The following is an 11085-nucleotide window of genomic DNA, read 5'->3' on the forward strand; positions in this document are numbered from 1 at the left end:
TACACAGTGCTCCGAGTGTGGTCTAACAGAGGGATATGGAGACCAGAACTGTACACAGTGCTCCGAGTGTGGTCTAACCGAGGGACACGGAGACTGGAACTGTGCACAGTGCTCCGAGTGTGGTCTAACCCGAGGGATATGGAGACTGGAACTGTGCACAGTGCTCCGAGTGTGGTCTAACCGAGGGACACGGAGACTGGAACTGTGCACAGTGCTCCGAGTGTGGTCTAACCCGAGGGATATGGAGACCAGAACTGTGCACAGTGCTCCGAGTGTGGTCTAACCGAGGGACACGGAGACTGGAACTGTGCACAGTGCTCCGAGTGTGGTCTAACCCGAGGGATATGGAGACCAGAACTGTGCACAGTGCTCAGAGTGTGGTCTAACCCGAGGGATATGGAGACCGGAACTGTGCACAGTGCTCCAAGTGTGGTCTAACCGAGGGATATGGAGACCGGAACTGTACATAGCAGGCTGAATGTTCCCAGAAACACGACAGTGGATTCCTCGATGGCAGGCACTCGGGCTGTGGCTGCAAGACAGGAATGTTGCTTTTTGGAATGCCTGGGGCTGGTATTTTCCTTTACAGTAACAGGCTGAGGGAGGGAACAATCTTTGCCCTGGAGGCAAAGCAGAGCAGAGAGTGATTCTGTTGAGTCAGCAGAGTCTGACGTCAATTTCCCAGCTTCCCGTCCAGCTGAGGAGATTTCCTGTCACGTTTTCCCGGACCCTGCCCTCCCTGTCACTGGGTGGGGGAGGGGGGGGTGGGTGTTGGTGGGGAAACTTGGGGATGGTGCCAAGTGGAGGGGAGGCCTTCCCTCTGGCCTGCTCTCACGTGAGTGCATTGGGGCGGTGGTGGGGCGGGTGGGGCTATTCGGCCAAGGGAGGCGGCGCGTGGCAAACACCGTCCCGCGGATCTCGCAGCCTGCCCGGGTATGAACGCATCCCCTGGCACCGGGCAAGACGATCACACACCTGGTATGCTGTGCCACCCAGACACACAAGCACGCACCCAGGGGTGAGAGTGGGGCGGTGGGATTAGTTTGGGGATTGATACAGGGATATGGGGAGAGAGCGGGGGCAGTGGGATTAGTTTGGGGATTGATACAGGGATATGGGGAGAGAGCGGGGGCAGTGGGATTAGTTTGGGGATTGATACAGGGATATGGGGAGAGAGCGGGGCAGTGGGATTAGTTTGGGGATTGATACAGGGATTTGGGGAGAGAGCGGGGGCAGTGGGATTAGTTTGGGGATTGATACAGGGATATGGGGAGAGAGCGGGGGCAGTGGGATTAGTTTGGGGATTGATACAGGGATATGGGGAGAGAGCGGGGCAGTGGGATTAGTTTGGGGATTGATACAGGGATTTGGGGAGAGAGCGGGGGCAGTGGGATTAGTTTGGGGATTGATACAGGGATATGGGGAGAGAGCGGGGCAGTGGGATTAGTTTGGGGATTGATACAGGGATATGGGGAGAGAGCGGGGGCAGTGGGATTAGTTTGGGGATTGATACAGGGATATGGGGAGAGAGCGGGGGCAGTGGGATTAGTTTGGGGATTGATACAGGGATATGGGGAGAGAGCGGGGGCAGTGGGATTAGTTTGGCGATTGATACAGGGATATGGGGAGAGAGCGGGGGCAGTGGGATTAGTTTGGGGATTGATACAGGGATATGGGGAGAGAGCGGGGGCAGTGGGATTAGTTTGGGGATTGATACAGGGATATTGGGAGAGAGAGCGGGGGCAGTGGGATTAGTTTGAGGATTGATACAGGGATATGGGGAGAGTGCGGGACCATGATGTGTCTGTTTCATGTGTTACATTCCATTGATTTCGAAATCTTGCTTTTGGAACAAACCCAAAGTGTAATCGGACAAAGACTTTGGTCTTGCGAACTACAAAAACTTCTCTTGGTTGAGTTATTTCCTTGATAACGCTGATAAATTCATTCCTTTTTCTCTGCACGAAAAGGTCAATAAAAGTCATCATTGATTACCTCAAATTCTCAACCCAAATTTGCCTTTGTTTCTCAGTTCTTTGAAATGTGATTCACCAGGAGGGAGAATGAGGTCAAGTTGCGTCTCCAACAGGCCGATTCCCAGCTCTAAATGTCAAGAGTTAAGGTCACATCAGCATTGACTCCTCGAGCAGAACAGGCCCAGGCTCCTGAGACAATCACACGCCTGGGACTGAGATCCACACTCCCATGCACACACACACACACACACACACACATACTAAAACGGAGTAGGAAAGGCCCAGGCTCCAATCCCGGCCTAGTGCGGCGTTAGGCCGATCTCACACCCGGTGTGGGACTGAGCTCCTCCCACACACCTACACAGAGTAGGAAAGGCCCAGGCTCCAATCCCAGCCTAGCGCGGAGTTAGGCCGATCTCACACCCGGTGTGGGACTGACCTCCCCCACACACACATACACACACATAGACAGCAGGAAAGGCCCAGGCTCCAATCCCGGCCTAGTGCGGAGTTAGGCCGATCTCACACCCGGTGTGGGACTGAGCTCCCCCACACACACATACACACACATAGACAGCAGGAAAGGCCCAGGCTCCAATCCCGGCCTAGTGCGGCGTTAGGCCGATCTCACACCCGGTGTGGGACTGAGCTCCCCCACACACACATACACACACATAGACAGCAGGAAAGGCCCAGGCTCCAATCCCAGCCTAGCGCGGAGTTAGGCCGATCTCACACCCGGTGTGGGACTGACCTCCCCCACACACACATACACACACATAGACAGCAGGAAAGGCCCAGGCTCCAATCCCGGCCTAGTGCGGAGTGAGGGCGATCTCACACCTGGTGTGGGACTGAGCTCCCCCACACACACATACACACACATAGACAGCAGGAAAGGCCCAGGCTCCAATCCCGGCCTAGTGCGGAGTTAGGCCGATCTCACACCCGGTGTGGGACTGAGCTCCCCCACACACACATACACACACATAGACAGCAGGAAAGGCCCAGGCTCCAATCCCGGCCTAGTGCGGCGTTAGGCCGATCTCACACTCGGTGTGGGACTGAGCTCCCCCACACACACATACACACACATAGACAGCAGGAAAGGCCCAGGCTCCATTCCCGGCCTAGTGCTCACTTATCCATGGAGGCTCAGCTGGCAAGGATTTGTGTGAGCTGTTGTGATTGATACAGGAGAGACAGAATGAAAAATGGAGAGATAGAGAGATGGAGGGAGAGACAGGAAGATGGAGAGAGAGACAGGAAGATGGAGAGATGGAGGGAGAGACAGGAAGATGGAGAGATGGAGAGATCCGAAGGTAGATGGGGAAAGCTCGGAGCAGTGAGAGAGGGAAGGAGAGGAGTGGGGCTCTGTTGGAGCCTGTGGGAAAGTGAGCAAGGCTGAACCGTTGGATAAGATAGATGTGGTGTGGGACTCTGCTGGGGAGAGGCAGCACTGTGTGTGTTTGTGTGCGTGTCTGTGTGTTAGTATTCGTGTGTGTCTGTGTGTGTGTGTATGTGTTTGTGTCTGACTGTCTGTGTGTGTGTCTGTGTGTATGTCTGTGTGTGTGTGTGTGTCTGTGTGTATGTCTGTGTGTGTGTGTGTCTTTGTGTGTGTCTGTGTGTATGTCTGTGTGTGTGTGTGTGTGTGTCTGTGTGTCTGTGTGTGTGCCTGTGTCTGCCTGTGTGGTTTTTTTTATTCATTCATGCTAAGTGGGCATCACTGGCCAGGCCAGCATTTATTGCCCATCCCTAATTGACCTTGAGAAGGTGGTGGTGAGCTGCCTTCTTGAACCGCTGCAGTCCGTGTGGGGTAGGTACACCCACAGTGCGGTGAGGAAGGGAGTTCCAGGATTTTGACCCAGCGACAGGGAAGGAACGGTGATATAGTTCCAAGTCAGGATGGTGTGTGACTTGGAGGGGAACTTGCAGGTGGTGGTGTTCCCATGTATTTGCTGCCCTTGTCCTTCTAGTTGGTAGAGGTCGCGGGTTTGGGCGGTGCTGTCTAAGGAGCCTTGGTGCATTGCTGCAGTGCATCTTGTAGATGGTACACACTGCTGCCAGTGTGTGTCGGTGGTGGAGGGAGTGAATGTTTGTAGATGGGGTGCCAACCAAGTGGGCTGCTTTGTCCTGGATGGTGTCGAGCTTCTTGAGTGTTGTTGGAGCTGCACCCATCCAGGCAAGTGGAGAGTATTCCATCACACTCCTGACTTGTGCCTTGTAGATGGTGGACAGGCTTTGGGGAGTCAGGAGGTGAGTTACTCGCCACAGGATTCCTAGCCTCTGACCTGCTTTTGTAGCCACAGTATTTATATGTGTGTGTGTGTGCGTGTCTGTCTGTGTCTGTGTGTTTGTGTGTGTCTGCGTGTGTGTGTGTCTGCCCGTGTGTGTGTGTCCGTGAGTGTGTCTGTGTGTGTGTCCGTGAGTGTGTCTGTGTGTGTGTGTGTCTGTGTGTGTGTGTGTGTGTCTGTGTGTGTGTATCTGTGTGTGTGTATCTGTGTGTGTGTGTCTGTGTGTGTGTATCTGTGTGTGTGTCTGTGTGTGTATCTGTGTGTGTATGTGTCTGTGTGTGTGTGTCTGTGTGTGTGTCTGCGTGTGTGTGTCTGTGTCTGTGTGTGTGTCTGCGTGTGTGTGTCTGTGTCTGCGTGTGTGTGTCTGTGTGTGTGTGTGTGTGTCTGTCCGTGTGTGTGTGTCTGTGTGTGTATGTGTCTGTGTGTGTATGTGTCTGTGTGTGTGTGTGTGTGTGTATGTGTCTGTGTGTGTGTGTTTCTGTGTGTGTATGTGTCTGTGTGTGTATGTGTCTGTGTGTGTGTATCTGTGTGTGTATGTGTCTGTGTGTGTGTGTGTATGTGTCTGTGTGTATGTGTCTGTGTGTATGTGTCTGTGTGTGTGTGTGTGTGTGTGTGTCTGTGTGTGTGTGTGTCTGTGCGTGTGTGTGTGTCTGTGTGTGTATCTGTGTGTGTATCTGTGTGTGTTTCTGTGTGTGTTTCTGTGTGTGTGTGTGTCTGTGTGTATGTGCGTGTGTATGTGCGTGTGTGTGTCTGTGTGTATGTGTCTGTGTGTCTGTGTGTGTGTGTGTGTGTGTCTGTGTGTATGTGTGTGTGTCTGTGTGTATGTGCATGTGTGTGTCTGTGTGTATGTGTCTGTGTGTATGTGTGTGTGTGTCTGTGTGTGTGTGTCTGTGTGTGTGTGTCTATGTGTGTGTGTCTGTGTGTGTGTGTGTGTCTGTGTGTGTGTGTCTGTGTGTGTGTGTCTGTGTGTGTGTGTGTGTCTGTGTGTGTGTGTCTGTGTGTGTGTGTGTGTCTGTGTGTGTATCTGTGTGTGTTTCTGTGTGTGTGTCTGTGTGTGTGTGTCTGTGTGTATGTGTCTGTGTGTGTGTGTGTGTGTATGTGTCTGTGTGTATGTGTCTGTGTGTATGTGTCTGTGTGTCTGTGTATGTGTGTATGTGTCTGTGTGTGTGTCTGTGTGTATGTGTCTGTGTGTATGTGTCTGTGTGTGTGTGTGTGTGTCTGTGTGTGTGTGTCTGTGTGTATGTGTGTGTGTGTATGTGTCTGTGTGTATGTGTCTGTGTGTCTGTGTGTATGTGTGTGTGTGTCTGTGTGTATGTGTGTGTGTCTGTGTGTATGTGCATGTGTGTGTCTGTGTGTATGTGTCTGTGTGTCTGTGTGTGTGTGTCTGTGTGTGTGTGTCTATGTGTGTGTGTCTGTGTGTGTGTGTGTGTCTGTGTGTGTGTGTCTGTGTGTGTGTGTCTGTGTGTGTCTGTGTGTGTATCTGTGTGTGTGTCTGTGTGTGTGTGTCTGTGTGTATGTGTCTGTGTGTCTGTGTGTGTGTGTGTCTGTGTGTATGTGTCTGTGTGTATGTGTCTGTGTGTGTGTCTGTGTGTATGTGTCTGTGTGTATGTGTCTGTGTGTGTGTGTGTGTGTCTGTGTGTGTGTGTGTCTGTGTGTATGTGTGTGCGTGTATGTGTCTGTGTGTATGTGTGTGTGTGTCTGTGTGTATGTGTCTGTGTGTGTCTGTCTGTGTGTGTGTGTCTGTGTGTGTGTGTGTGTGTCTGTGTGTGTGTGTCTGTGTGTGTGTGTGTGTGTCTGTGTGTGTGTGTCTGTGTGTATGTGTCTGTGTGTGTGTGTCTGTGTGTATGTGTGTGTGTGTCTGTGTGTGTGTGTGTGTGTGTCTGTGTGTGTGTGTGTCTGTGTGTGTGTGTCTGTGTGTATGTGTGTGTGTGTCTGTGTGTGTGTCTGTGTGTGTGTGTGTCTGTGTGTGTGTGTGTCTGTGCCAGTGCATGTCAATTTCGAACTCCATTCATAAAACTCTGGGCTGCGGCTGCAATGAACAAACTGGAACATTTACAAACAAGGCCAGGGGGAAGCTGCGGTGCCTGGAAGAATGAACCAGAAATTCTTTTTGATTTTGCGGCCGGCCAGGCTGAGGGCAGTGAGAGGGGGGTTAAATTTCTTTGAAGGAACTTTCGAAAGCACAAGTGAATGGATTCTCTGAGTAAGATCAGATGAGTAATGAGCGGAAATACATTCCCATTGATAAAGGTATTTCGTGAATGAACATTTCACACACGAGTTACGGAGTGAAAGACAATATGTTTATATATATACACATCATCTTGTGTAAAAAAAAAACTGGCCCAGCTCGGGGGTGGAGTGGGGAATTTTTGACCTGATCTTTTCCTTTCTTGCAAACTATTTAAAGGGGGGGTTTGCATGTCAAATGCAGTTCAGAATCAGAGTTAAACGCTACCAGCTGCAGACACCAACCTACCTTCACTCCAATGCAGCATCTGACAGGTTAGTCAGGGTTACCTCGTCTCCCTGCCCTCCCTCCTCGTCTCGTGTCCCTCGCCTCGCTGCCGGAGAAGGTGGGCGGGATGGAGGAGGTGCTCTCAGCCCTGAGGGACTGAGGTGGGGGAGGGAGGGAGGGGCGTGGAGGGAGAAGGAGGGGGGGGGGGGAGCGGGAGGCAGGGAGGAGGAGGGAGAGGGAGGGAGGGATCGGAATTTATATGCAGGGAAAGAGACTGGAAGAAGGGATGGGGAGGAAAGGAGGAGAGAGGGGACGAGAGAAAGATAGAGAGAATTACATGACTGACCCTCCGACAGTGCGGCACTCCCTCAGTACTGACCCTCCGACAGTGCGGGGCTCCCTCAGTACTGACCCTCCGACAGTGCGGCACTCCCTCAGTACTGACCCTCCGACAGTGCGGGGCTCCCTCAGTACTGACCCTCCGACAGTGCGGGGCTCCCTCAGTACTGACCCTCCGACAGTGCGGGGCTCCCTCAGTACTGACCCTCCGACAGTGCGGGGCTCCCTCAGTACTGACCCTCCGACAGTGCGGAGCTCCCTCAGTACTGACCCTCCGACAGTGCGGAGCTCCCTCAGTACCGACCCTCTGACAGTGCGGCACTCCCTCAGTACTGACCCTCCGACAGTGCGGAGCTCCCTCAGTACTGACCCTCCGACAGTACGGCGCTCCCTCAGTACTGATCCTCCGACAGTGCGGAGCTCCCTCAGTACTGACCCTCCGACAGTGCGGCGCTCCCTCAGTACTGATTCTCCGACAGTGCGGCACTCCCTCAGTACTGACCCTCCGACAGTGCGGCGCTCTCTCAGTACTGACCCTCCGACAGTACGGCACTCCCTCAGTACTGACCCTCCGACAGTGCGGCACTCCCTCAGTACTGACCCTCCGACAGTGCGGCACTCCCTCAGTACTGACCCTCCGACAGTGCGGAGCTCCCTCAGTACTGACCCTCCGACAGAGCGGAGCTCCCTCAGTACTGACCCTCCGACACTACGGGGCTCCCTCAGTACTGACCCTCCGACAGTGCGGCGCTCCCTCAGTACTGACCCTCCGACAGTACGGCGCTCCCTATGTACACATCAGGAAATATTCGAGACAGGCATCCAAAAGCTCAGCCAAAGCGGTCGGTTCGAAGGAACGTGTTAAAGGAGGAGAGAGAGAGAGGCGGAGAGGTTTGGGGAGGGGATTCCAGGAGTCCATTGGAGGTAGGCAGAGATCTCGGAGTGTTGTGAGGCAGGAGGAGGTGGGGGGGGGGGGGGGGGGACGAGGATCTGGGTGGAGTGGTGTGACGGGAGCCAGGGAAGGAGTCAAAGGTCAGGCTGAACCCTCGAACTCTTCCCTCCGTAGGGTTCCTGGTCCTGCTCCTGGTCGTGGGCGCGAGGGATTGCGAGGGAGCCTCCGTCGCCGCGGTGACCTTAATTCGACAGACCCACGAGCTCTCCGTCTTCCTGCAAGGCCGCATCCCCACATTGATCAACACCTATGTGAGTATTTCACTCCCGGCTCCATTCCCGGTCGGGGGAGTGGGGTGGTGGTGGGGGGGGGGGGCGGGGGGGGGTGGGTGGTGGCGGGGTGTGTTTCGGTTGGGGGGCGGAACGGGATTGGACCGGAGAGAATTAACATGCACCAACTCTTCTGCACCACCCCCAACCCACCCCCCCCCCCCCCGACCCCTTTCCCTTCCCCCTACAGCTGGCGCAGATGGGGAGCCCATTCTCGGATCCGGGATTTGACGTACCAGATGTTCAGCTGGAGAGTCTGCCGGTGGCCGCCATTCCCTTCATCACCTGGAGGCGCCTGAGCGTTCAGGAGCGCGTCTCCGCCAACTACCGGGCCTACAGCCTCTACCTGGAGTTTCTGCAGCTGGTACTGGATGACCAGCAGACACTCGGCCCGAGCCTGGGTCCCGGGCAGCTCCAGGAACAGCTGACGGCCACCAAGGCCCAGGTGGAGGGCCTGGTCTCCAACCTCCAGTCCCTCCTGATCGCTATGGGCTACCAACCTCCCAGCGTCGGCGACCCCCTGGACTCGGCCTCCTACGGCTCCACGGACTTCGAGCGGAAGGTCAGGGGTTACATCGTGTGCAGGGAGTACAGGGATTGGATGGACCGGACGGAGAGGGATTTCACTCTGCTCTCCTACTACTTCCCCGCCTGACGGTCGCCCGGGCGACACTCTTCCGCCTCTGCGAGAGAGGATCCATTTTCACTTCCTTTCAATTATTCGCCTACTTTTGGGTTTACAGTCTCTCACAGGACAGGTATAGCATGGGGTTAGGAAAAAGAAAAAAAACAGGGAAAAAAAACGGGGTTGGATACAGAGTAAAGCTCCCTCTACACTGTCCCCCATCAAACACTCCCCAGGACAGGTACAGTACGGGGGTTAGATACAGAGTAAAGCTCCCTCTACACTGTCCCCCATCAAACACTCCCCAGGATTGGTACAGTATGGGGGTTAGATACAGAGTAAAGCTCCCTCTACACTGTCCCCCATCAAACACTCCCAGGATAGGTACTCTACAAATCCTAGCTGCCTCACTACGGCGACCTGCACTTTACCCTTTATGTGTTAAGTTATCAGAAATCTTTTGTCAATTTTGGTAATGTAATTTATACTGAGGATTTTGACCTTCGATATTTATGAATAGGTATTTTGTCTAATATATAGAGATATTTTAGAGATACATAGGGGTGGGGACTGGAGACTTTGGAGACTGTCTCTAGTTCGCCACCTAGTGGCCAGAACTTGCACTACCATGTGACCGTTTACATAGAGATTTATAGTTGCGGATTGTGACACATACTTGCGACAAGAAAATGACGATATTGGGAAGTACGGCCAATGGGGGAGCAGTGGTAGGGGAATTGTGACTTTCGAGAGACACAACCCTGCACCTCCTAGTGGCCAGAATTTGCACTACATTGTAACAGTTGACCTAGGGGCACGTGCTGCGTGTGACGAACGAACTTGTAAGGTAGGGGACGGGCTGTGTCCTGGCCTAACACGCCTCGCAAGGGTTCGCCTGGGCTCCTGTGGCCTGTGGGTGGGACTCGACCCGGCAGGAATGAAAAAAAATGGCAGTGGAAGGGCGACATGGGGGTCTCGCCTGATGCAACTCACTCCTCATCCTGAAGTCCTTCCTGCTCCCCTTACGTTTATGTATGTTTTGCAGTTGTAAATGCCCACGTCCACATTTACAATGGGAATCACCCATGTAAACACGTCACGGCGCAATGACACCCTCCCACCACTGGTGGTGCTGCAGCAGACGAGCGTGACATGTTTACATAGGAGATCCCCATTATAGATGTTAACATAAGCTTTGCGCTCAGAACGTGCGGCCAGGAAGTGCAGAAAGATGTAAAAGTTTAATATTTTAAAAACGATGAATAATATATTTGTAATATATAAATGGATCTATTTTCTGTCTATTTTTATATGAAGTTAATTTATATGAAGGGTTTGCCACCAAGGTTGAATAGTGATATTGAGATTAATCCTGAATATTTGTCCAATATAACTTATTGAAAAGTACATTTTACTGGGAATTATTGGGAATTGTGAGTGATTTGAAGAGCTGTATTTGTTTTGCACCAATGTTTATACAGAGTTTAAAATTCAAACTATGAGGAATAAATGGTTTGTGATTCACTTGCGAGTGTGAAACTGTTTTATCTCAGAGATGCTCACGTTCGAATAAAATCGGGCCGACACACACAAACCCTCGACAATCGATGACACAAAGATAGGAAGGAAGGTCGGTTGTGAAGAGGAGATATGCAAGGATAGAGATAGCTGAAGTGAGTGGGCAAAGACCAGGCAAACGGCGTAGAACGTGAGAGAAAATGTGAAATTTGGGGGCAGGAAGAATAAAAAAGAAGCATGTTATCAAAATGGCGAGAGATTGCGGAGCTCGGAGGTGCAGAGGGGTCTGGGTGTCCTAGTGCACGAATCGCAAAAGGTTAGTATGCAGGTACGGCAAGTAATTCGGAAAGCTAAGAGAATGACATTGTTCATCCGCGAAGGGAACTCAATATAAAAGTAGGGAGGTTAGGCTTCAGTTATACACTGCATTGGTGAGACCACATCTGGAATATTGCATATAGTACTAGTCTCCATATATAAGGAAGGATATAGATGTGTTGGAGGCAGGACAGAGAAGGTTTACTAGACGAATACCTGGAATGGGCGGGTTGTCTGATGAGGAAAGCTTGGACAGGCTAGACTTGTATCCAGTGGAGTTTAGAAGAGTAAGAGGCGACTTGATTGAAACATGTAAGATCCTGAGGGGTCTTGACA

General features: G+C 52.5%; 1 protein-coding gene across 1 annotated transcript; it reads left to right on the forward strand.

Annotated features, from left to right (window-relative positions):
- Positions 1 to 6718: 6718 nt before the first annotated feature.
- clcf1 (cardiotrophin-like cytokine factor 1) lies at positions 6719 to 10391 on the forward strand. The gene is made up of 3 exons (XM_068028340.1): positions 6719 to 6775; positions 8134 to 8270; positions 8479 to 10391. Exons 1-3 carry the CDS (start codon positions 6760 to 6762, stop codon positions 8941 to 8943), a joined length of 618 nt encoding a protein of 205 aa, XP_067884441.1. The 5' UTR covers positions 6719 to 6759; the 3' UTR covers positions 8944 to 10391.
- Positions 10392 to 11085: the final 694 nt, after the last annotated feature.

The sequence above is a fragment of the Heterodontus francisci genome, unplaced genomic scaffold (assembly GCF_036365525.1).
Source record: "Heterodontus francisci isolate sHetFra1 unplaced genomic scaffold, sHetFra1.hap1 HAP1_SCAFFOLD_648, whole genome shotgun sequence".
Classification (NCBI taxonomy): Eukaryota; Metazoa; Chordata; class Chondrichthyes; order Heterodontiformes; family Heterodontidae; genus Heterodontus; species Heterodontus francisci.

Bases quoted from the DNA above. Each gene is read 5' to 3' on its own strand.
- clcf1 (XM_068028340.1), top strand. The intron at 8,271-8,478 runs GTGAGTATTTCA...TTCCCCCTACAG, and splicing joins CCACATTGATCAACACCTAT to CTGGCGCAGATGGGGAGCCC.